This window comes from Chaetomium strumarium, assembly GCF_033439665.1.
Source record: "Chaetomium strumarium strain CBS 333.67 chromosome Unknown B0T15scaffold_8, whole genome shotgun sequence".
NCBI lineage: Eukaryota > Fungi > Ascomycota > Sordariomycetes > Sordariales > Chaetomiaceae > Chaetomium > Chaetomium strumarium.
Window position 1 is genome coordinate 1109045 of NW_026944436.1, and position 24051 is coordinate 1133095.

The 24051-nt window shown below is 58.1% G+C and overlaps 6 protein-coding genes across 6 annotated transcripts; 3 read left to right on the plus strand and 3 right to left on the minus strand.

Moving 5' to 3' along the window:
* Positions 1–1699: 1699 nt before the first annotated feature.
* On the minus strand, positions 1700–10392 carry B0T15DRAFT_423844 (reducing type I polyketide synthase). The gene is made up of 8 exons (XM_062865599.1): positions 10174–10392; positions 10019–10105; positions 9896–9953; positions 9490–9823; positions 8888–9413; positions 8267–8822; positions 3039–8194; positions 1700–2954 (listed from the first exon to the last, which is right to left on the minus strand). The coding sequence occupies exons 1-8, from the start codon at positions 10369–10371 to the stop codon at positions 2112–2114; spliced, it is 7758 nt and encodes a 2585-aa protein (XP_062717679.1). The 5' UTR covers positions 10372–10392; the 3' UTR covers positions 1700–2111.
* Positions 10393–11069: 677 nt separating this feature from the next.
* Positions 11070–13733, plus strand: B0T15DRAFT_326001 (cytochrome P450). The gene is made up of 4 exons (XM_062864119.1): positions 11070–11588; positions 11665–11840; positions 11894–12500; positions 12618–13733. Exons 1-4 carry the CDS (start codon positions 11323–11325, stop codon positions 13390–13392), a joined length of 1824 nt encoding a protein of 607 aa, XP_062717680.1. The 5' UTR covers positions 11070–11322; the 3' UTR covers positions 13393–13733.
* A 432-nt stretch (positions 13734–14165) lies between these two features.
* Positions 14166–15675, minus strand: B0T15DRAFT_544953 (oxidoreductase). The gene is made up of 2 exons (XM_062870113.1): positions 15325–15675; positions 14166–15126 (listed from the first exon to the last, which is right to left on the minus strand). Exons 1-2 carry the CDS (start codon positions 15386–15388, stop codon positions 14267–14269), a joined length of 924 nt encoding a protein of 307 aa, XP_062717681.1. The 5' UTR covers positions 15389–15675; the 3' UTR covers positions 14166–14266.
* Positions 15676–16534: 859 nt separating this feature from the next.
* On the plus strand, positions 16535–17929 carry B0T15DRAFT_544955 (uncharacterized protein). The gene is made up of 2 exons (XM_062870114.1): positions 16535–16714; positions 16773–17929. The coding sequence occupies exons 1-2, from the start codon at positions 16592–16594 to the stop codon at positions 17784–17786; spliced, it is 1137 nt and encodes a 378-aa protein (XP_062717682.1). The 5' UTR covers positions 16535–16591; the 3' UTR covers positions 17787–17929.
* Positions 17930–18406: 477 nt separating this feature from the next.
* Positions 18407–20283, minus strand: B0T15DRAFT_405326 (major facilitator superfamily domain-containing protein; the record flags this gene model as incomplete). The annotated part of the gene is made up of 3 exons (XM_062865290.1): positions 18407–18796; positions 18878–19735; positions 19825–20283. The coding sequence occupies 3 exons, from the start codon at positions 20281–20283 to the stop codon at positions 18407–18409; spliced, it is 1707 nt and encodes a 568-aa protein (XP_062717683.1).
* A 679-nt stretch (positions 20284–20962) lies between these two features.
* B0T15DRAFT_405045 (uncharacterized protein) lies at positions 20963–23636 on the plus strand (the record flags this gene model as incomplete). Its single annotated transcript, XM_062865280.1, has 8 exons — positions 20963–21081; positions 21200–21282; positions 21374–21572; positions 21689–22096; positions 22167–22379; positions 22454–22497; positions 22561–22779; positions 22906–23636. 8 exons carry the CDS (start codon positions 20963–20965, stop codon positions 23634–23636), a joined length of 2016 nt encoding a protein of 671 aa, XP_062717684.1.
* Positions 23637–24051: the final 415 nt, after the last annotated feature.

The following is a 24051-nucleotide window of genomic DNA, read 5'->3' on the forward strand; positions in this document are numbered from 1 at the left end:
CTCCAGGCCTCCTCTGACAGCCCTATCGAAATAAATACAGTTGTCCTTGGTTTGATAAATACAGGCTTCACAAAGCGAAGACTTGAAACTTGAATAAATTGTGCGTGTGCGTGTGTATGGGAGTGAGTGTACGTATGTAGAGCCAAACTACCGGAGACTATCCCTTTTCCCAGTCCTCTGCTACAATGATAAAGGGACACTGATCGTATTCCATTTGAACTTTTTAGTAACTATAAGAGAACCAAGAGTCTAAGACCACTGTGCCTACTTCCCCGTCTCCTATCGCCAAATGGTAAACACTATCGCAACGTGGCACAGCTATGCTTCATCTTCCTGGCAGGTGTCGAAGACGTGAGCTCCGAAGAGCGAAGGGCCATTTGCAGTCATTCTATGAGGGTTAAGAATCTAGGCTAGGAACGGCCCCTCGGCAGCAGGTTACGACGGCTTTGCGTTTCAGTTGTTGCCTACCTACTATCATTTCATTTGCCGCTTGACGACTTGATATATAATGCGGATCATAGATTACTGTCTCCTACTTGGCGGCGGTTCAGTCATATAACCTGTAAGTTCCCATAGCCACCGAGCTCGAAGATTCGATTCACCAGACGCCACCACCAGAAAGGTTAACTCGTCAGTTAATCACGGTCGCCAATCCGGCACCCACCAGACGTCGAGATATAGAGAACGACTTACTGCCTCCGTTTAGTCGCTTGAAAAGTTCTGTCGTCTCCAGAGACAGGGGGTCTGCGGTTTAGGGTCCGCAACAGGTGCGGACTGGCCTCCGCAGGACGCAAAGGTTGTGGCACCGAGAGCAAGCCTTTTCGCAAGTTGCATCATGTTGTAGCGTACCAACGTGGGAGGTGGTGGAGGCCCGAGAGTCGAAGGAGACAAAACAGGGTAACCTAGCTAGTGTAACGGCCTGAGCTCGAGGTAGGCCTCGGTGACTCAGCCAGCTCTCTTACAAGCACAGTCCATCAGACCCCTTGGATGAAGCTATTCCCACTCGACCCACAGCATCGAACCTTCTGGCACGACGCCACAACCACTTCGCTCACTTATCAGGGGACCATGCAAGCCCCCACGACATGTTTCGCTTTTTATTTCTTCAAGTTCAGTGTATTCGTAGGGTCGTCATCAACCAATTGCAAATATACTCGTCCAGACCGTTGCAGCTAGCGCGGCACCGGATATGCGAACTGTCTTTCGTGCGCGGCTGCCTGCAGGCTGGCTGGACACGGTTGTTGAACAGGTAGGTTTTGTTCGATGCCGAGAGAATTAACTAGGAAGCTATACTCTCTTCTTTCCGCTACGGGCTCGCCTAGATCTCCTCCTCACGGTCCCCTGGTCTGATTCCCGTCTTCTTTCACTTCCCACTTCTTTTCCCCTCGCGGGGTCCGGGTAGGGTAGTCGGCAACCGCTTGAAAGTCAGTGGGAATAGATTGTTACCTGCTTTCAGTGTATACAAAAACATGTCGTAAATATAGCAAGGGGAAAGCCCTCTAGAAAACCTGTCGAGTATTCCGATATTTAGCTTGTCGTTGTCGCTCGACTGCGACTGCTAAGGGGAGGCCGAAACGGACACCTGGCTGCCAAGGGCCAAAGCGTAGATTCTCACTACGAACCATTGTCTTGACCTGGGTTGGGCCAAGTGACAGGCGCCAACCGATGATAGAAGCTATATTCTGTCTCAACAGGTAGCCTCGACCACTTAATGATTAAGTTAAATAAGTTTTTCTCCAGCTCTAAACAGCGTCCAATCCAATGACTGGAGTTCATTGTTTAGCAACTCCCATGGTTAGGCCATACATTGCATACACAAATCATGTATATTGCAGGGGTGCAGTTGCCAAAAGCAGATTGCGGGTCCCTAGAAGGAAAAAACATACCACAACAAACACCAATCGCCGATGGATTCCTTGTTTGTGGGAAAGAACAGGCTCCTTTATGTCAACACAAGGGGAAGATCCCATCTAGCTAGACTGGAACTTGATGGACAGGACAATAATGGGATGAGAACTTCTACCATCTCAGCAGAAAAACACCATACGTTAGTACCTAAGTGGCAAAGGGATCCTTTTCCTCCCGCCTCGGCCACAACAAACTTGAACTACTCACGCCGCTACAGTAAGCGGTGCCAACTTCCTGCTCCGCGCAATAACCTTTCCTGCCACCTCGGTAATAGATGAGCTTCCTAGCAAATCAAAAATGCTGATCTCAATCCTCGCTCGGGGCACCAGCCAGTTTCTCAACTCGACGGCCACCAGCGAGTCGACACCATAGCACGACAGAGGCTGTGCCGGATCGATATCCGCCTCGGGCAGCACAAACATATTCGCCAGCTTGGACACGACAGCGCGCTGCACCACCTCGGTGGCCTCGCCAGCGGACGGCGCCGAAGCCATCTGCTCGTGCAGCTGTCGCTGCGCCGCCGCCTCCTTGGCTCCGCCCTTGCCCGACCCGCCCGCGGCCTCGCTGTTGCCCGTGGGGTCGTGCAGGGCCAGGAAGCGGGGTTCGCCCGTAAAGAGCGCGGCGCCGGTGATGCCGGCGGCGATCTGGGCGGTGCGGACATCGGGCCGAACGGGGCGGCGGAGGGCGTGCTCGACGAGGGCGAGCACCTCGGCCTCCTCGAGCGGGCGGTGGCCGCTGCGGGCGAGGCGATCCTTGACGCCGTCCGTCTCGGCCACGAAGCCGACCGAGTTGACGATGCCGAGGTCGAGCACCACGCCAGGGAGGCCCTGGGCGGCGCGGTGGCGCACTAGCGCGTCCTGGTAGGTGCCGCCAGCGGCGTAGTTGGACTGCGAGGTGCTGCCGAGCACACCCGAGGCCGAGGACAGCACGAGAAAGAAGTCCAGGCTTTGGGAGGCGAACACCGAGTGCAGGTTGCGGGTGCCGTCGAGCTTGGTGTTGGTGGCGTTGAGCCATTGTTGGTACGCCATGCGCTCAAGGACCGAGTCCTATGGGTACAGGGGTTGTTTTGTTTAGTAGTCTTCTTTCTGGGCGAAGAGGGAGCGTTGATGAGGAAGAAGAGCGCCACTTACATCGAGTACCATACCGCTGTGGATGACGCCACGGATCGGAGGCATCCCGGAAGCATCGTGCTCCTTCATGACAGACTGAAGTGAGGCCATGCTGCCCACATCGCAATTCCTTATCGACACCTTTGCGCCTGCGGCTTCCAGCTCACGGCCAAACTGGAGGTTCTCGGGTCGGGATGCTGCGCTGCGCGAGACAAGCAGGAGATTCTTTGCGCCGTGGTCAACAAGCCACCGCGAGATGGACTGGCCAATGCCCGTGAGACCGCCCACGATGAGATATGTTGCATTGGGCGCCACGTCAATTGCTGCCCGGGGCGGTGGCACTGCCCGGACCATATCGCTCGCCCCGGGGACGATGACGATCTTGCCCATGTGCTTGCCGGCCTGCATCGTACGGAATGCACGCGACACATCGGCGAGAGAATAGGTGGTGACAGGCGCGACATTTGCGATGGTGCCGTCGCCGAGCTGCTTGACGAGCTGCTGCAGGATACGCTGTATGGTCTTGCCCCTGTTGTCGGCCAGCTGGACGACATCAACGTGCATGAACGACAGACCCCTGCGGAAGGGTTCCATGTCGAGCGACTTGTTGGTGTGGATGTCCTTCTTGCCGATCTCGACGAAGCGCCCATGCGGCGCCAGAACGGCACTCCAACTCTCATGCAGCAGCTTGCCGGCAAGCGAGTTGACAACAACATCGACACCGCGCCCGCCCGTCGCTGCCATGACGCCCGCCGCAAAGGATACGTCACGGCTCGAGAAAATGTGGCTGGCCGGAATCCCGTATGTCTCGGTCAAGAATTGCCGCTTCTCGGGGGTGCTGACCGTGGCATACACCTCGAGCCCTGCGCTCTTGGCGAGGATGATGCATGCCTGGCCCACGCCACCGGATGCGGCGTGGATCAGGACGCTGTCGCCCTCCTCGGCGCGCGCCGACTCGAAGAGGGAGTACCACGCCGTGACAAACACAATGACGAAGGACGCGGCCGTCTCAAACGACATATGCTCCGGGATGCGCGCCACGGACGTCCGGGGAACACGCACACGGTTCGCAAAGTGGCCGTGGACGGTCAGCGCGCACACACGATCGCCAATCCGCAGTGGTGCTGCACTCCCCTGAGACTCAGAGTGAGAAACAGCCACTGGCCCCACCGCCGTGACGATGCCCGCACACTCGCTGCCCATCTCCTGCTTCTCATTGAGCTGCCCCATGGCGCTCATGACGTCGCGGAAGTTCAGGCCAAACGCCTTCGGCTCGATCTCGACCCAGTCGTCCCGCAATGGCACCCGCGGGCTGACAGCCGGGTCGTCGCGGAACACGATGCTGTCCAGCAGACCAGGGATGTCGACATGCATGCGCAGTGGCCGGCCGGGCTGAACGAAAGGCTGCATGCTGGGCTGCTGCTGCTGCTGCTGCTGCTGCTGCTGGCCTGTGTTGTTATTATTGTCGCCAGCGCCCACGAACTCGTCGTTTTCCGCGACGTCGCGATGCAGCCGAGGGATGAAGATACGCGCGCCGCGCTCGGCATACTCAAAGTCCACGGTTCCCGGCTCGCGGCTGCGGTCGAGAGCAGCGCGGAACACGGTGACGATGGCGTCGCGGCTGGCCGCTGTCCAGGGGGGGCGCGACGGGTCGAGGTCGAGCGACGCGAAGATTTTGCTGTTGTCTTCCACGCGAGCAGTGCGCAGAAGGCCGAGGTGCATGGCGTTCTCGGGGATCGGGCAGTCCATGGCCGAGCCACTGGTGACCCAGAGGACGCCCTTGGCGCTAGTGATCATGGCTTTGATGCCGGTAAAGGCGGACTCGGTGAATTGTTGGGGTTTTCCAGACAAGCCCGACAGGAAGAGAAGCGTCTTCCCCGTGGCATCGAGCGAGCCAAGGCTGGAGGGTCGCACCGACTTGATCCCCAGCTTGTTCTTGAGCTCCGCAACGAGCTCGGCGCACCACGCCTGTGGCGGAGGGCTTTCCGCTTCGTCGTACACCAGCGTCACCTCCTCCTCCAAGGCGGGCCGCTGCGAGGGGGCTGCCGTGGACACGATGCAGCTCATGCATTGATGGACCGGATCTTCGCAGTCCCAGACGTTCAGGTCCAGACCGCTGAATCCAGTTTCTCGCAGGACTCTGTCCCAGCTCCTAAGCGGCAGGTTGGGGTTCTGCTTCCGCTCGGGCTCCTCACTTAGCCACCAACCGGGCACCGTCCCGAAGATGAGCGTCATGTCGGGAGTATCCTGTGTCGTCTCGACGAGTACCAGCTTCCCGCCGTCCTTCAGCAGCCTTCGCACATTTGTCATCGTGTAGGCCAGGCTCTTGGTGGCGTGCAACACCTGCGCGGCGATGATCACGTCATAGGAGCCGGTCTGGAAGTTCTGGCCCTCAGGGTCCTCCTCGATGTTCAGCGTCTGGTAGCTGATCATCTCGCCCCAAGCGCCAAACTGCTCGCGAGCTGCCTGGAAGAAACCCATGCTGATGTCGGTGAAGTCGTAGTGCTCAAACTGCACCGGCAGGCCCGTGTTGCCACCGCCGAGCGCCTGCAGTACGGGCAGGGTGCATCCTCCTGTGCCGGCACCGATCTCAAGAATCCGCATGCGCGGGTTCTCGGCGGCCATCGCCTGGACCACCTTGCCGGCCTGGGCGGTGGAGCGGGGGAAGTGGAGGATGTTCTTGTAGAACTTGTACAGCAGCTGGTCGCGGAGCATGAGCTCCAGCGGCGCGATCTCCCTGCGCATGATGGCCAGCATGTTCTTGCCCAGGCGGACAGCGAGTTCGCCGTTGACGCTGGCCTTCTCCACGCGGTCGTAGAGCATCTGCTTCACGCCCTCCGACGTCGTGGCCCAACGGGCGCTCTTGGGCGCAAGCTGGTTGGCGGCCGCCTTCTGCTCCAGGGCGAGCATCCAAGTATGAAACACTTTGTGGTGCCATTCCAGGCCTGCGATATCCTCGTCGGTGAGCTCCTGGAGGAGGTCGTGGACGAAGTGGTACGTCGCGCGGATGAGGTCCTGGGCGATGATCTTTTCATCCTCGGGCGTGTCATACTTCAACGACTCTCGAAGGGGTTCCTTGTCGTTCAGGGCGAAGCTCTCCTTCCAGTCGGTAATGAGGCAAAGCCTTTCTGGTGCGCTTTCGTGCTCGTCGGCCGATCGGCCAAGGCTCTGAAAGTGCATCGTGTCCATCTCAATGACAGGTGTTGTGTTGGTATTGGCATATCCCTCATCGTCCGGGAGCACGGCAGCAGAAACATCAAACCCCTGGCGACTGTGCCGCAGTAGACGCGAGTACTCCTTCAGGTGGTGGCCCGTCTCGCTGCCGATCTGTGACGAGATGTAGAGCCGCTTGATGGACCGCGGAACCGATGCACCCACAAGCTTCCGGCCGTCGGCGGACAAGGTTGAGTAGGCGGCCTGAAACACAGCGTCGAGCGTGATGGGATGAATAACATGTGGTTGCTGGTTGCGCCCAGGCATGGTGGCTGCCGAGTCTGCGACGTCAAAAGTCACCAGGGATTTGCCGTCCGCCATGCGGATCCTCGTCAGGTTCTGGAAGGAGGGTCCATGGGTGACCCCAACCGCATGGAGGGACTTGAAGAGATCCTTGGGGTTCATCTTCTTGGGATACGAGCTGAGGGGTGCTCCGACGCCGAGCGCCGCCGTGGACTGGAGTAGATATTGCTGCTGCTCACTTGCACTTGGTGCTCCCCGTGCGAATTCGAGAGCGATGCGGCCTTTGGCGATCTCGACCCAATCATCATCCTGCGTCGGAGCCGAATAGATGTGGAACTGGCGCCAATCCTGCACCAGAGACTTCTCGTTGGGCGGTTCGAGGAAGAGCTGCACCTCGACTCCGTCCGTGTTCTCGGGGATAATCAGCGCCTTGATGATCTCGACATCCTGGAGCAGATACCCGGAAATCTCCCTCGCTTCATCCTTTTTTCCACAGTGAAGCTGCCGCATGGCCTCGATGGCCATTACGATATAGCCCGACCCGGGGTAGATGACGCTGGAGTGCACGACGTGGTCGTTGACCCATGGCACGTCGCTGGCACGGAGGATGTGCCGCCAGACCGGAGACAAGTCGCTTGTGCCCGGCATGCGGACCCCAAGCAGGTCGTGCGCAGGATGCTCCCGGAAGCGGTGCTCGCGGCTGATGCGGGGCTCGTTCCAGAAGCGGGTCGCATGGTTCCAGGGGTAGGACGGGAGGTCTGGGATGGCTCTCAGGTCTAGGCCGGCCTCGCCCCGGGGAAAATTGACCTTCCCCATGTCCACCGATCCACCCTTCGCGAGGACCAAGCCAGCCAGGGCTTGAGCGGTCAATACGGCATCCTGGCCTCTCGTGAGGGAGGAGCCGTACGTGATGCCGAGCTTCCTCATTGCCGGCTCGCTCAAGCACTGCCGAATGGGCCCAGCGAGGGCGCCGTGGGGCCCAATCTCAACAACCATGTCGACGATCGGGGCGGTGGAGGATCCGCCCTCCTGCTTCGTGAGCACCATATCCGAGAAGCACTGGGCGAAGAGTACGGGCTGCACCATGTTCTCAATCCAATGCTCGGGCCCCAGCTCGTTCGCGTCCTCGACCTTGCTCCCTTGCACGGGCGAGAAGAACTGGACGTCGGGGTGGAAGAACCTGTTGTTGCCGCGCATGTGCGTGTGCAGAGCGGCGCGGTATTCGTCCTGGAGGGGATGCATGTGATGCGAGTGGAAGGCCGCCTGGACTTTGAGCTTCCGCGCAAAGATGGATTGCTCGGCGAACTTCTTCTCCAGCTCGTCAATCCCGGCGAGGTCGCCTGACAGGGTGACGCTGGACGGGCTGTTGACACACGCAACAACGACCCTGCCTGACTGGACAGCATCAATGTACGACGCCACGTCCTCTGGGCCTAAGCCTACGGCTATCATGGCACCTGGGGTGGTGTCGTTCGTCGCCTTGACGTGCTGCATGTTGATCAGACCACGGAAGTAGGTGCAGGCCATGGCTTCCCGCAAGTCGAGTGCGCCGGCTGCGAAGGCTGCCGCAACTTCGCCGGACGAGTGGCCACAGACGGCTGACGGCTTGATACCCCATTCGGCCAGGAGGCAGACGAGTGCAAGTTGGATGGCGCACGACAGCGGCATGCTGAATTGCACTTCGTTGACGCGCGAGGTCTGGTCATTCTGTTGCAGTTCCTCTGGGGTGGCGGGTATGAGAGGTTAGCATGAAACAAATGGGAGACGGAAAGGGGAGGGAAGGGGTGGCTTACCGAGTATTGACCAATCCGCTCCGAACTCCTTGATGATGGCATCACACTCTTGGAGTATCTTCGCGAAGGTGGGATAAGAGGCGATGAGTTCCCTTCCCATGCCAAACCACTGCGCACCTTGACCGTTGAAGGCGAATCCGATGCGGACGGGTGTGGCAGGCGCCTGGAGGGGCTTCGCCGCTGGGTCGGACAAGGCGTCCACCAGCTCCGTTGCCGAACAGGCCGAGGCCGTCAACGTCCAGGGGAACCTCGAGCGTCGCTGACCAAGGGTATATGCCAGGTCATGGAATGAGACCTCGGTCGACTTGAGATAGTCGCAGAGATTCGCCGCCATCTTCCTCGTGGCCGCCTCGTCCTTGCCACTAAGGACAAACAGCCTGCTGCTCTTTTCCGTGTGCGTGACAGCCCCATTCATGAGATCAAACTTGTTAGCCTGGGGCGGGGGCGGGGCCTGTTCTAGAATGACATGGGCGTTTGTGCCGCCGTAGCCGAAATTGTTGATTGAGGCGCGGCGGATACCTCGAGAGGATGGCCAGTCTTCGAGTGCTGTTGGCACCTGTAAAAGTTTCAAGCTATTAGCTCATCCTTTCTGTTCAAACACATGAGTAGAGCTTCACATACCTTCAGCCTCAGAGCGTGCAGGTCAATCTGGGGATTGGGCTGCTCGAAATTGATGCTCGGCGCAACCTTGCCCTTCTCCAGGGACTTCGCCATTTTGATGATGGCGGCCAGTCCCGAAGCGGCCTCGGTGTGGCCAAGATTCGTCTTCACCGACGCCAGATACAACGGCCTGTCCGCCGGCCGCTGCTCACTCAGGGCCTTGCCAATGGCTCGCGCCTCGATGGGATCGCCCGTCTTGGTGCCCGTGCCGTGTGCCTCCACAACAGCTGTGTCGGCTGGATCGAGTCCGGCTCGCTCATAGCACGTCTTTATCAGCGTGACCTGGGCACCCTCGTCCGGCGAGGTGATGGTGGCCGTCTTGCCGTCCTGGTTCACGCCCGTCTCGCGAACCACGGCACGGATGGGATCCCCCTGTGCCAGGGCATCGGACAGGCGCTTGACGATGATGGTGGCCACGCCTTCACCGCGCCCATACCCCTGGACGCGGTGATCGAAGGCATAGCAGATACCGTCAGGGCCACAGGTCCTGTTTTGGTAGGCCAGATTCGTCAGTTGCAAGTGGCCTGAAGGATAGGGCTTTTGCCTGGGACAGTCGGACTTACCCCATATTTGACAAGCTGAAGAAGACCTCCGGGTTGAGATGTACGCAGGCGGCCCCGACGATGGCGAGGTCTGTCTCCCCGGACCGGAGACTCTGCGCGGCAAGATGCAACCCAACAAGGGAGGTGGAACAGCCAGTGTCGATGGCGGTGCTGGGGCCCTTCAGATCGAAGAAATGCGAGATGCGATTTGCCGCCATGGCGTCGTAGTTGCCCGTGATCAAGCTGCGAGGGCGCCGGAGGTGGTCGGCCAACAGGTGGTCATGGTAGTCTTTGGTGAAGGTGCCGGCAAACACGGCCGTGTTGGAACCGGCGAGCTTCTGGACGGGGATTCCCGCTTTGAAGATTCCTCGTCAGAACTGATTTGGATCTTTGATCAAAGAGTCTGACTGTGGAGGTGTGTACGCACCGCTCTCTATTGCCTCAAAGGCTAACTCTAGCTGCTGCCTGATCTGGGGGTCCATAGCCTATCCAAAGGACTCGGTTAGCAGGCTTCGAATGCTGCCCAAGGAACACGGGAATATGGCCTCACGGCTGCCGCCTCGGCGGTGAAGTTGAAGAAGGACGTGTCAAACAGTCCGACATCCTCTTCCAGGAAGTGGCCTCCCTTGACGGACGACTAGGGTACATATTAGTAGTCAGAGTTTCGTGACGGGGTCATGGCCCACGAGCGAGGACATCACGTACAGTGGTATGGTTGAAGGCGTCAAGGTTGAACCTCGATTCCGGGATGGTAGACCAGGAACTGCGCCCCTGCGAGACATAGTCCCAGAGCTTCTCGGGACTGTTGACGCCGCCGGAGAAGCGACATGCCATGCCAACGATGGCCAGCGGCATAGTTGGCGGCTCAACGGGGTACCCGTTGCTGTGCTCTGCGGGCGACATGATTGCAGGTGGGAGGGAGCGGGCCGGATTGAAACCAGAGGTGATGATTGATCAAACCGGAACGAGGCTCGCGATACGGCGGGCAATGCAGTCAATAATGTAGCTCAGTAAGGTACCTTATACCTTAACCTAAGTTACCCCGGTTGTCGGACATGGAGCGACAGGTAAGTCGGCCCGTCCTTCGACTCCTGCAGTGGCCGCCCGGCGCTCATGATGTTGAACTGCCCAGGCAAGAACATCTTCGGAGGGCATCTCGAATCCGTTGTAGCCGGCATTGTTCCGAGTCCTGTTGTCAGCGGCGTTGTGGAGGAGAGTTGCATTAGTTCCTTTTTTTGGCAATGGCCGACGCCTTTGATTTATTAGTGATTCAGCGGCAAACCCCAGCTGGGATGAGCAGCCGATAGTTGACGTTAGCGCCTGCATGCCCTCTCCCAACCCCTGCAATTCTCGTGGTGGGTACTGTTGTAATGCAAGTTCACAGCATGCACTGCGAACCTGGCAGTCGTATCCGAGTAACCTGAGGAGTGCAGACATGGCCCGGGTCATACCTGATTCCGTAGCTTCCAGATTGACCAGTATCCGAACTATTCCCGGGGCCAATAGCGTTTGCTTACCTGTGGCCTGTGCATTGGGTTGCTAGTACTGTATAATTATTATCTTACTATGTAGTACCTTAACCTGCATCAGCAACTCAGCATCGAGTGAGGGTTCCTCCCCATCTTGGCTCCCGGCTCGGGGTCGGGTCATCCCGTCCCCCGGTCCCCGTTGCTCAGTGCTGCACTACGAGATCACTACCAGGTGCATCCTCCGTATATGATTCCGTCGTTGGTCCTTGGCATAAAATGAACGCCGACCTGCAGTGTCCGAGTGTCCCGCACCTTCCGCTAAGCTTTCCATCCTCCTCTTCCTCGATTTGCTGTTGCCTACTCGAGGGTTCCCCAAGTCTCCAATATGGCGACTTTATCCACCGCCATGCCTGGCCGCAGCCTACTACACGGCGTGATAGCGGTCCTTCACGAGCACTCATGGTTAAGCCTGGTGGCGTTCTTGGCACTTGTCCCTATACTGACCTTCGTCACGACCTCGATCATCTCACTCCTCGGTCGATACAGCAGTAGGGATGGTCGTGAGCCACCGTTGAAGCCGTACTGCATTCCCTATCTTGGTGACCTCATAGGGTACTCGATGTCAAGAAAGAAGTTGGTGGAAGCGACCTAGTAAGTGTCATTCTGTCCAAACCTACCTAGTAACTCCTCCACTTCTGTGAAATCTCGTTAATGAAAAGTCCATCAGTCATCGCTATGGCGGCTCTATGCCCCTTACCCTCAAGCTGGGCCCGGCCAAGGCATATCTTCTGCTTCAGCCCGAATCGTTCCCCCCCTTGCTTAGGGACTCGAAGGCTTGTACCAACAAAGTCTTTTCCGTGCTGATGATGGAATACGTCTTTGGTTCTCCTAAACATGCAATGCGTATGTTGCTCATGCCCTGGACATACTACTTAGTTGCTGACCGCCCATTCTAGATGTGTACAAGAACGACAACAGCGGTGTTGGCGCGACACCACTTCCCGGAACCAATGTCCCGCCGCATCTCAGGATCTGGTTTCACCAGCACAAGAGCAACGGGCGCTATCTCACGGGCGAGAATCTTAAGCAGCTCAGCGCTCGCATGTTGGATTGTCTCTCGGCCGAGCTAGCCAAGACGGACCCGGGCAACCCCGTTGACTCGGGGGAGTGGGCGACAGTCCCACACTTTTTCGACTGGTGGGTGCACAAGCTAACAGCGGCGCACATCACCGCGAGTTTCGGTCCCCATCTCCTGAGACTGAACCCTGACTTTGTGGAGGATTTTTGGACATACCTCGGCGAGTGGCCCAGCATCACCGGTTTCTACCCGCGCTGGCTCGCTCCGAGAGGCTACGAGGCGCGCGAACGGGTCCTGGAGGGCATCAAGCGCTGGTATGCCTTTGCGCGGGAGCACTCGGACTACCGCGCGACCGGGCCCAACGATCCGGCCTGGGACGACTACTGGGGCATGACATGGCACAAGGTGCGTCACCAATGGGGTCACGACACGGGGGAATGGGACGACGATGCACTCGCCGCCGAGGACCTCGCCCTCGTCGTTGCGTAAGTTCCAGTGATACTACTAGTAGTATCTTTTTTTAAATCTCCTTCTGTTCTTCTCCCTCTTTTTCCTGCTCACATACACTCATACGATGAGACTAACTGTGCCCACAAACTCAGCGCCAACGCAAATGTCCTCCCCATGTGCTTCTGGAATCTGATGCACGTATTCAGCGACGGGGAGCTGCTCGCCCGCGTGCAGGACGAGTACAAGGCCTGCATCGTACCACCGCCTAGCAAAGAATCTGGAGGCGGGGAACCCGAGCTGCCGCTCCGTTTTGACATCACCAACATTGTCTCGTCGCCGCTCCCGCAGTCCATCTACGCCGAAGCGCTGCGCATACACGTCGTCATGTTCCACAACCGCTCGCCGAATCTGCACGACTACCGGCTGGGCCCGTTCACGCTCCGCAAGGGCGCCGTGGTCACGCTGCCGTCCATGATCGCCTCCCACCGGGCCGGGCTCTGGGGGGATGCCCGCACCGCCGGCGGCAAGCGACCCTTGGACGCGTTCTGGGCCGAGCGCTTCCTCGTGCCAGACGAGAAGGAGGACAAGATGGCGGCCGACGACGGCGAGAGGAAGATGAGGTTCTCCACCGAGGGCCTCGAGGGCGTGTGGATCCCCTACGGCGGCGGCTCGTTCATCTGCCCCGGTCGGCACCTCGCCAAGAGACTGATCATCGGCACCGCGGCCGTGTTTGCGGCCTACTTTGACATGGAGACCGTGCATGGCGTACCGCATATGGACGACCGCTTCTTTGGCTTGGGCACGATGCCGCCCGCGGGCCACGTTCCGGTGCGGATCCGCCGCAAGTTGGGCGTTGTCCAGCCGCTGCCCCGCCAGGGAAGAGGCTCACGGCCGAAGAATGCGTGGTTCTCGGACGGACAGGTGTAAAATAGGGGTTGACGCTTTCTTCCGAGTTGGTATCTGATTTCAACACGCCCTCTTGAGTTCTAGGTGATGTACCCTGGGCAAGAATGATAAGATCTCGGTTATATGACTACTAGTATCCACCTTCATACGAGTTTGAGTAGCATGAACGTGTCCTATGGTGGGATCTATGGTGCTAGCGAATAAAAGACGCGCGAGAAGGAAAGGGTCAATGCAGGAACTCTTCTTCATGAGACTTTGATCACTATGTTCAGTGTCGGACTCCAAGGATACATCCACACCTCTGAAGGAGGTTGAAGGGGTCCAATCACCGCCGAGCCAAAATAGGAAGGACTAGTAGGTAGTGTACCGAGCATGAACTCATTAGGATTCAGAGCCTGCTGCAGCCCATCGTCCAGTGCCGATCTAACCACCCTGCTCGGACGTGGCCACGCAGGAGGAGGGCGGGTCCGTCATACCTGAACTGCATAAACGATGGTCGCAATGCGGGGTTTGGTGTCAGCCCAGCACAAAAGCTTACTTCTCCAACCCGTGATGGAACAGGCAGAGAGAGGTGGCTTGTTATTATCAATTTGGATAGTTAAGGGAGAAGTCGGATAAGGGAGAAGAAGAAGTCAGCAGCCTATCAATGATACTAACTCGGTGTAGTGGAGTGATAAGTACCGCTGTTGATGTGTAAGTATCGGGACCGGTATCCGGGGGCAGGTGGGGAGGGGGGGGAGGGAGAGGTGCGCAAAGAACTTCCAATGCCAGGCCAGGTGCTACTAAGTGAAGAGGTGAAATCAAGATTCTGGTATTCGCTACTAGTAATCCGACGACAATGATAACCCTTAAAGTAACTACTAAGTACTAGTACTAATCGTCCTCGGTCGACTGATTACATCCACTTCTCCAACTCGGTGTCGGTCCATTCCCACAGGCGCTTGGCGAGGCCCATATCTGCTGAATACTTGGTCGAGATCTTGGACAGGACGCCGATGGGTTCGTAGAACTCGCCCGACTTGATCTTGCTCCTCGGGGCGCCGACGCACCACAGCTGGCTCTTGGCGCCGTCCTCGGGCTTGATGAGGCCGCCCTGGCCCAGGTAGGCGGACAGCTTGGCGACGCTGCGGTGGAAGAGGCTCAGGTTGTTGACAAGATCGGTGCCGACGATGCCTGGGGTCACGCTGACACTGAGGATGGCCGGGTAGCGGCGGGCTAGCTCGCGCGCCAGCAGCACGTCGGCCAGCTTGCTCTGGCCGTAGCGGATCATGCCGCCGATGACGGGAAATTCCTGCACCGTCTTGACGCGGTCGAACTGGATGCCGCCGTTGGGGGCGCCGCGGAAGCCCGTGCTGGTCAGCACGACGACGCGTACGTCGGCCCCGGGCTCGGCCGCCGTCCGCTCCAGCAGCGGCAGCAGCTTGCGGATCAGCAGAGCGTGGCCCAGGTAGTTGACGCCAAATTGCAGCTCGTAGCCATCCTGGGTCAACGTGGGGGGCTTGTTCATGATGCCAGCGTTGGCGAGCACCACGTCAAGCCGCGCCTGCTCGGCCAGCACCGTCTCCGCGGCGGCCTTGACCGAGGCTAGACTCGTCAGATCGCACGGCAGGAATTGGAGCTGGGTTTTGCTGCCCGTTGCGGCAGCCTCCTTGAGAACGGCATCCGCGCTTTTGGTGTTCCGTCCGGTGAAGTAGATGTGCGCTGGGTTTCTCTGGGCAAGCTGCACGACTGACCGCGCGCCGACGCCGGCGGTGCCTGCGCCATGGTTATACCGCAAGGTCAGCAACACGGCTTACTTTACATGGTGCAGAATGGAAGAAGGGATACGGAGGTGGAGTTGTGACGGGAGAATGTGGGCGAGAGAGGAGAGGAGGGCGGAAGAATGGAGGAAGACATAGTCTTAGTAGGACATAGACGTAACGAGGGGACATGAAGACGCCGAGATAGGCTTACCGCCAGTCACCAAGATAACCTTCCCCTGGAGATTGGGAATATCCGTTTTGGGATCGAAACTCATGCCGAACGCGGTGTTGATACAGCCTCGAACTCGGCGCTGCACGTGCGTTGGAGGAGCGGTCTAGATGGCCGGAAGGGGGCCACAGGGGCTGACTGCGTGCCGGCGGGATGGCGGAAGCGAGGCTCGGAATCCGGGACGTGGAGGGGAGAAGCGTAAGACGTAAACAGGAGCTGCACCGCGATACGCCAGCGCCGAGAGTTTGGGTCAGATAGATATTATATCATCCGCCCGCAGAGCGCACAAAGACGCTGATTCGGGAAACAAATGCGAGATGCCGGGTCGGGCACTCGGTGGAATGATAAGGGTGCTTGGCGGAATGGAATTCGGAACGGAACAGGGACTGGGCAGGCGTAAGCCTCTGATGCCGCTCCGGTTGCATCGAGAGGCTGCTTCTCGACTCCGTTAGAGCAAACGAGGCGTCCAGAATCCGGAGCGGCCCATTGCGGCCCCGATCCTGGCTCGATTCAACCCAACGGGATCGCTACGATTACCAGGCCAGATCGCAGCTAGAGGCACAGAACTCCAGATAGGCTAGGGTACGATCTTGGCTTCTCAATGATGACCCGTACTGCAAGGCCCCCGGGTAATCATAGTACCTCGGAGTAGCAATGTTAACGTACGCACCCTAGGGCTGCACTATTCCAATATTCCATAGAGGGGGTTACCTTTCAGTCCAACTTGGTGTGTGACTGGTGAACTAACAAAGTAGGTGATGCGGCATTGGTTAATTAGCTAGAGCACCGCGCAGTGCCCTGATAAAAGTACCTATGTAGAAAACGGCAGGCAAGTTCCGGTCGATTTGTTTTCCTGTCCTGGGTAAGCAGTACCATAGTACCATCGGCTCTGACACATGGTTCTGGACTACTTCGTCAACTCACCGATGTTGGACGTCTTACATGCAATAGAACACAGGCTGCGCAGCGATGCTCCCCAAGCTGCACACAAAAAACCCGCGCCCACCATGCGTAGAAGCGGCCCCCCCTCCCCTTTTTCAACATGTGCAGTGCCGCATCACGACAGGACGGTCGGAATCCTAAGGACCTTAAGCTTTGTAGTACATATGTATGACAGTCGCCGCCATTACTCAAGTTTTGCCGAGACTGGCAGCTGCAACGCATTGGCCTAATCTAGTAGTACATGAGTGCGCCCGCCCCCCCGTAGCACTGCTGCCCAAGGACTGTTCCAGGTCTCAAAGCTCCCATCATGTTTGGCACGTGGCGGTTTGATTCCAACCCAGAGAATGACACACTCACTCAGCAGCCCGTCGACCCTGTCACGGCAAGACCTCAGGTCCCGCAAGCATGCCAGAGCTGCCGCGAGAAGAAGGTGAGCATCATACTTACAGTGCTAATCTGCAAAGGTTGCTGACCACGACCACGCTTAGATCCGCTGCTCCAGCGAAAAGAGCGGCTGTTCCCGGTGCAGAACCCTTTCCAAGCCTTGCGTGTATACACAGCGGGGTGAGGGTAAGCGGCCATCCAAGAAGCGAAACGAGGCCGGCAGGCAGCACACTTCCAGCACAGGCAAAGATGCCACCGCCAACAGACAAAGTAGTCGGCGGAACAAAGCTCCCAGTCCGCCCACGGCGCATCCTAAATCTCCCCAGACGCACCAGGCTGTATCCGACAACTCGTCTACAGACTCTACACAAGCAGTGGACAATGACATATCTATGCGGCCCCTGAATAATATCTCATGGCCGACGCCGAAATTCATCGTCGATGAGCGCCGGATGGGGGATGCACCCTATGGAAACGGTTCACACGGCTCTCCGCCGGCCAGCCAAAACGCGTCATGTCCCATGGGCGCGGAAGACACAGCCAGCAACCGCCATGACAGCGTCCTGAGCCTCGAGTACTGGCTGGCTGACGCTGCGCCGCACCGAAAACCCACTAGTATGTTTGGAGCCATCTTCTCCCCGCCGTGGCTCAATACGGACCTGAGCCAGCCAAATGGCGACAACGTCGGCCTGATGAGCTGCTCGGCCGAAGAGTTCGAAACGTCGCTGCTTGCGGGCCTGCCGACCCCCAGCTCTCACGACATGACCGATAACACACACAACCGGTCGTCCCGGTTACCACCACCACCACTAGTACCCACCAGTCCTACGCCAGCCAAGAGAACGCAGCCGCTCGACGATGACGCAGCCGTAGCCGCAGGAGGCCGAGACCGGCTGGTCTGTCTGTGCCTGCAGCACGTGACGTTCCTAGTGCATGAGCTCGAGTCGGCGCCGACGAGCTGCCTCGACGCCGGGCTCGCACTGCACAAGGAGGCCGTTGGGTACGGCGAAGGCATGCTGCTATGCCTGCAGTGCTCGCGGCGGCCTGAGAACCTGACGCTGCTCACCTTTTTGGCCGAGAGGCTGCTCCGGCTGGGCGAGAGCATCGCCAAAATGTAAACAACTCTCAATATGTTCACGTCCTTCAGACTCTCAACCCCTGCGTCGAAGTTCTGTTCTGAGACGCTTTTGTGATCCGCGAGCTACTTACCTTACTTACATTCCAATGCATGATCGACTGACAACTGAACGGGGCTTTGCTGGCAGATTTCTACAAAACAGAAAGACACCAGTCCTGGACCGGCCATCCGTGGTGGTAGGCGAGTACGAGGTGGACTCACCCCTCGAATGGGAGACGGTGCTCTCGACGCTCATTGCCCAGCGGCTGGGGGCCCAGAAGCGGCTTGCCCGCAGTCTCAAGGTCTCAGCCGAGATGCTGGGCAGCGAGTCGGTGTACAGAAAGGCAGCCGACACAGAGAAACGGGCCTCGGACTTGGTCGAGACCCTCCTGGTCAACTCGGCTCAGTTTCTGAGATCTAGCGTCGAGTGAACCCCAGTCTCGGGACTTCGGTGTATGGTAGATGACCTGCACGGTTTTAGAGAAAGCGAGTGGGATTCATTTCTGACGAGGGATCTGAGGTTGGACAGGTTTCGCTGAGGTTGATGAATGGTTTATACATGGTCGAAAGAATTAGCTGCTAGGACACAAGATCCATCCATCCCACATACTATCACATCAATCAGACCTCGACAACAGTCCCAGCCTCGGGATATTTCCTCCGCAAATCCACCCACCCCATAAACGGCGCCACACAAAACGCCAACGCGGCGATGGCGGCCGGTACGTAGAAAGTGCGATCCGTGGCGTTGGCATACGACCAGAGGATCGCAGTGATGTCCTCTGGACTGAGATCCGGGAGCTGGCGGAATCCCGTGGCGCCCACAGCAATAATACGCCCGGGGTCTGTCTCTGGTATGTTTGCCGCCAGCTCGCTCGCTAGGCTCTGGTTGAAGACGGTGCTAGCGACGACCATCCAGACGGACGAGCCGATGAACTGCGCAAACATGAGCAGTGCGAACCCAATTGACGTCTCCTCGGTGCTGAGGACCGTCTGCACAGCGAGCATGCCCTGTAAGGAAAGACAAGCTGTCTATCAGCGAACCATGTTACTATTACAAAGGGGGCAGTCTGGAACTGTGTGTTTCCATACCATCTGCAGTCCAATTCCACGGCCGACACCAGCGAGAATCTGTATCCCAACCCACATGCCCGTCGACGTGGTGGGCGAGAAAAGCGAGAACAGGCCGGTGCCCACAGCGGCGATGGCGGCCGAAGCAAGCGCATACGGCACGACATATCCCGTCCTCTGAACCAGAAACCCAGACACAACGACGCCAAGCACCTGGGACAGGACACTAGGAAGCAGGTAGACGCCCGAGGTGAGCGGCGACGCGCCCATAACGGCCTGGAAGTAAATGGGCAGAAAGTAGCTGGTGCACAGCAGCGCCGCCGACAGGCTCATCTGCATGACGGCCGACGCCCACACGGTGCGCCGCCAGAAAATGGACATGGGCACCAGCGCCGCGTCGCCCCGGTGCCAATTCCACGCAAACCACACCGCGAAGGTGCCGGCCGCGCCGCAGAAGAGGCCGATGACGGTCGCCGAGTTCCACGGGAACCGCGTGCCTCCAAACTCGAGTGCGAGCAGCAGCTGGATGGTGGCCGGGGCCATCAGGACGAAGCCGACCGGGTCCAGGTGGCGGTACAGGGAGGGGAGGACGGAGAGTGCGGGCTCCTTCCTGGTCTGCTCGGGCAGGGAGATCAGGATGAGGTAGAGGGCGGCCACGCCGCCGACGGGCAGGTTGATGTAGAAGCACCAGCGCCAGGTCGAGTACTGAGTCAGGGCACCTCCGATCAGCGGCCCGCTGACCATGCCGATCTGCGAGACCCCCATCATAAGCCCGATCAGGGCCGGGCGCCGGTCAAGGGGGGCGCAGGCCGTGACGATGGCGAGTCCGCCGGTGAAGATACCGGATGTCCCCATTCCGGCAACAGCACGACCGACGATCTGGGCAGGAGACGGCAACTTCTTAGCCCTTGGACTAGCAAGAGCCCCGAAACAAGTCAAGACAAGAACTTGAATGGCGTGCCACTCACCAGCATCGTCGACGACGTCGCCACTCCGCAGAGCAGAGAGCCGATCTCGAACGCGGTCAGGAACCAGAGAAACGACCACTTGAGGCTGAACTTCTGGTAGATCTTGCCCGTCAGGGGCTGCAGGGCGGCCGAGGCTACCGAGTAAGCCGAGGCATACCAACCGACATCCTGCAGCGAGCGGAACTCGTTCGTGATTTGCGGTATGGCGGTCGAGATGATGGATGTGTCGAGGATGACCAGAAAGAGGATCAACGTAAGGCACGTAACGATGATCAACAGCTTGAACCCAGTGATGTACGGCTGCGCGTTTGGGTCTTGGTCTTGTTCGCTTGCTGCTTGACCAAGTTCTGGCGCCACATCTCCCTCGCCTTTGCTCCGTTTGCTGCTGCTGCTGGTATCTGGCCCCGAATCCAGCACCGTTCTCTCGGACGAAGGCGGCCGCGATGGCGGCTTGAACATCGTGTTCGATCCCGGTCCGTCGTCCGGCTGTGTTGTCGATAGCTTTTCCATGTTTGGCGGCGTGGGCGTATCGAGAATTCGAGATAGGTTCTGATATCTGGCTGAAGATACCCGTATGCGGAAAAGCTGAGGAAAGGAATTGTCCGTGGGAGCGGCCAGGGTGCTTGAAGGGCGAGCTTATTAATTAGTGGTTCAGTTGCACTGTATGTACAAGTTTACTGTTTACCCAGGAAATCAAGCTCATTGGGATTTGGGAATGCTATAAGCGGAAGAATTCGCGATGTTGAACAGTAAACTTGAACTTGCCACGTCCATAAGCAAGAGATTCACCGGTCGGATCAATGACACATATTCTCCCGCGTCGTTCTTTCCCTTTCTTTTCGTTTTCTGCTGTTGCTAGCTTGCGACTTGAGTTGGGACTATCGCTACCTACGTTTCCTGGACGAGCTGTTCCGCTCCGAAATCCGCGTCATTGACAATTCGCGGCGGCGGAAGGATTGCGGCTGCTTGCGGCGCTTGCTGCGCCTGCTGCCAAGTTACCGCTCGCTCGGAATTGGTCAAGATTCCGTTCCCGTTTGCAGTGAGACAGGTCACGGATTCAGCTCAAACTCCTGCCGGCTGAGAGGGGGCTCGTCTTCGCCATCCCGCTTTGCACCGCAACGTACCAGGGAGCTATCACATGGCGACGCAGAGATCGACGAAGGGAGTCCCGGCTTCGTATGGCCGGGCCTGCATACACTGTGCACGAGCAAAGTGCAGGTGCATCTACCGCTCCGCTGACGATGCGACGTGCGAAAGGTCAGCTTTTCTTTGGCAGATTGAGCCCGACTCGCCCCCGAGCACCCTGCTCCGGTCCGAAGGACGAAGGACGAAGGCCCACCCAGGGAAGGAGGACAGGCCGGCTGATTGCTCGCAGGTGCCTTCGGCTCAAGAAACAGTGCACGCTCCAACCGTCGCTCCGCAAGTGGAACGGGCGACAGACCAACAGCGCCCGCATCTGTCAGAACTAAGAACCATCCCCTTTATGCCTCGAGTTAATTCTTGGCTGGTTTGAGAGAGGCCAGGCTGACGTTGATTGCTGTAACAACAGCGCGCCTGGAGGACCAGCTGCAGGAGTTGGTAGGGCTCCTGAAGAACAGCGCAGCGACAGGCCAGCCGATCCGGCTTGGTGATACCACCTTGGCCAAACACGGGCTGGGCACGCTTCTTGCCAGCACCGGCTCGGCTACTCACGGCCCTGATGATCAGATGCTGGAAGAAGATGACGATTCTTCCGACGTAAGTACCATGTTCCCGGACAGCTGAGAGGCTTCCACATGCAACCTCTCAAGCACACAGATACCTTAGATACTTAGTACTACTAGTACTATTATATGCTGATATGAAACCAGTCATCGGCCCAAAGTTCGGCCGTCCGTATATCTCTTGACCCCTCGTCATCCTCACAACGGTCATCAGCGACCTGGCCGGCCCATACTCATAGCCTTGAGCCAAGAGTTCCCGGCATGCCTGAGGAGCTCGCAACGTGCGCGGAGCAGCTCACGCCAGAGGAGGCTGAACACAATCTCTCCGAGTTCCGCACGCACAATGCTTTCTCAGCTCCGTTTCTCTGTTTCGCACCTGATGTGACATCAGCTCGGCTCCGCGAGGAAAGGCCGTTTCTCTGGTTCAATCTCATGACTGTCACCACCAAGTCGCTTCCTCAGCAGCGCCGTATGAACCAAGCCATCAAGCAACACCTTGCCAAGGCGATGGTAGTGGAGGACGAGAAGAACATGGATCTGCTCTGGGGCCTCCTGATTTTCATGTCGTGGTGAGTCTAGTACGAGTCAACCACTCGGATTCGGTCTGAGCGTTACTGGCGGTGAGCTAACATATGGCAGGTCACACTACCACCAGAAAATGAAGCCGCACCTCACCCTTATGGGCTGTCTCGCCCATTCTCTCATCTACGATCTCGTACTACACCGGCCCCAGGCCGAGGCCTCCAAGATAGCCTTCATTACCAATAACGCTTCGTGCGACGAGCCTGCTGCGGGAGAGAGCCCCGCAGAGGCTCGGCGAGCCGTCTTGGGCTGTTTTGTCGTTACATCCATGTGAGAAAAAGAACACTGCGCTACAACACGACAGGGTGTTTTCACTACTAACCGTGTCTTTCGATGGTATCAAGCATTGCCACGAGCCAGAAACGGCTAGAGCCCCTGGCCTGGACAAGTTCGTTTATTTTCCAGACACAGTATAAAAAGGACCTGACCGCTAACAGGTACTATCAAAAAGCCTACCTCGAGGAATGTCTAGAGCACCTCGTGCAACGGCCACAGTGGCTCGGCGACACAGTTCTCGTTGCTGCAGTTCGCTATCAGCTGGTCGTCAACCAAATCGTCCAGATCCTGCGCAAGCCTCACGATAGCATGATTCCGCCGTCCTACGTTGACGCGCTCCGACTACAGATCAACAACATCCGCCGCGAGATTCCCGAAAAGCTGGCATCCAATGGTACGTAATTCTCCCCTTACCACTATAGCCTTACCTGCTTTTCACTCCCTTCACAAGATAAACAATTCAAATACTGTACCGGCCGCACCAACTAAAAGGAAAAAAAAAAAAAAACCCCACCCACAGAGATCCTAGCAACCCAGATCCTGCAGGCCGACCTTCTCCTCCACGAAACAGCGCTTCAATCGCTCAGCACCGCCAGCACGAGCGGCATCCCAGACCTGCAGCGGCATACGGCGCTGTCGGCGCAGCTCGACGCCGTCCGCCGCTTCTTCGACGACGTCTTCTTCACCATCCCGCCCACCCGCTACGCCGGCCTGCCGGTTGGTTTCTGGGACCAGACGGCCCACTTCTTGATCGCGCTGTTCCGCCTTTCTCGGACGACCGCCGCCGACCCGGCCGGGGCGCTGGATGTCGCGGCCATCTGCGAGCGGCTTGCCGCCGGGTTTGCGCAAGCTGCCGCGGGCTGGGAGGTAGTTGGGAATGGCCGGAGAAAAGCACAGGACGGGCAGGAGGAAGAAGAGGGGCTGGATATTTTCACCAAATGCCGTCACTGGGCGAAAGGCCTACGTGAGCGGTGGTTGGCGGACAGAAAGGAGACTGCTGCTGCTGCTGCTGCGGCTGCGGCTGCGGCTACTGAACTACATGGCTATGGACCTGGTAGTGGCGGCAGCGGTGAAATCAGGGGGGAAGGCGGGCCGGGAGACAATGGCGCTGGGGATGCGCCTGGCTTTATGATGCCGGGAAGCGTTGGTTTCTTTGAAAATGATGCTATTCTGAGAGGTCCGGCGACCTTAGGTCTATTACAAACTGGTGATGGGTGGCTGACGGATATATTTCAGACGTCGTGGGACTAGGGGCGGCAGTGGTGGTTTGGGCCGAGTTTCTCTGTAACGTTATCGTGGGAAAACACGCACAGGAGGCACACACACAGAGGACCGAAGACATCAACTGTGGTGGTTTTTGTGATTGTTTTCTGGAAGCTAAGCTAAGCTCGTGGAAGGAAGAGAAAGCCAGGGCAAGGTGGGCTGTCTGGAGAACGAGGAGCCACGACGTCAAGTGGTCACCCGCAACAGTTATTGATAGTTTGGGTAGTTAACCAGTTAACAAGATTTCTCCGGTATTTACATTCCAAACACGAATGAAGACAGGACAAACGTCTTGGTTTCGCCCCTTCAGTACTACCTGCGATACTTTACGCTCACTTCATATGCGTGACCGGCCCCTCTTTTATTCGGGAGATCTAAGCCACCGAGCCGCCCTCTGCTTGGC

Excerpts from the sequence above, each read along its gene's own strand:
- B0T15DRAFT_544955 (XM_062870114.1), top strand. The coding sequence starts at position 16,592 with ATGTTTGGCACGTGGCGGTTTGATTCCAACCCAGAGAATGACACACTC. Across the intron at positions 16,715-16,772 it reads AGAGCTGCCGCGAGAAGAAG|ATCCGCTGCTCCAGCGAAAA; the intron begins GTGAGCATCATA and ends GACCACGCTTAG.
- B0T15DRAFT_544953 (XM_062870113.1), bottom strand. The coding sequence starts at position 15,388 with ATGAGTTTCGATCCCAAAACGGATATTCCCAATCTCCAGGGGAAGGTT. Across the intron at positions 15,127-15,324 it reads GGTTATCTTGGTGACTGGCG|GCACCGCCGGCGTCGGCGCG; the intron begins GTAAGCCTATCT and ends ACCATGGCGCAG.
- B0T15DRAFT_423844 (XM_062865599.1), bottom strand. The coding sequence starts at position 10,371 with ATGTCGCCCGCAGAGCACAGCAACGGGTACCCCGTTGAGCCGCCAACT. Across the intron at positions 9,954-10,018 it reads TCACCGCCGAGGCGGCAGCC|GCTATGGACCCCCAGATCAG; the intron begins GTGAGGCCATAT and ends TCCTTTGGATAG. Across the intron at positions 8,823-8,887 it reads TGCACGCTCTGAGGCTGAAG|GTGCCAACAGCACTCGAAGA; the intron begins GTATGTGAAGCT and ends AAACTTTTACAG.
- B0T15DRAFT_326001 (XM_062864119.1), top strand. The coding sequence starts at position 11,323 with ATGGCGACTTTATCCACCGCCATGCCTGGCCGCAGCCTACTACACGGC. Across the intron at positions 11,589-11,664 it reads AAGTTGGTGGAAGCGACCTA|TCATCGCTATGGCGGCTCTA; the intron begins GTAAGTGTCATT and ends AAAGTCCATCAG. Across the intron at positions 11,841-11,893 it reads TTCTCCTAAACATGCAATGC|ATGTGTACAAGAACGACAAC; the intron begins GTATGTTGCTCA and ends CGCCCATTCTAG.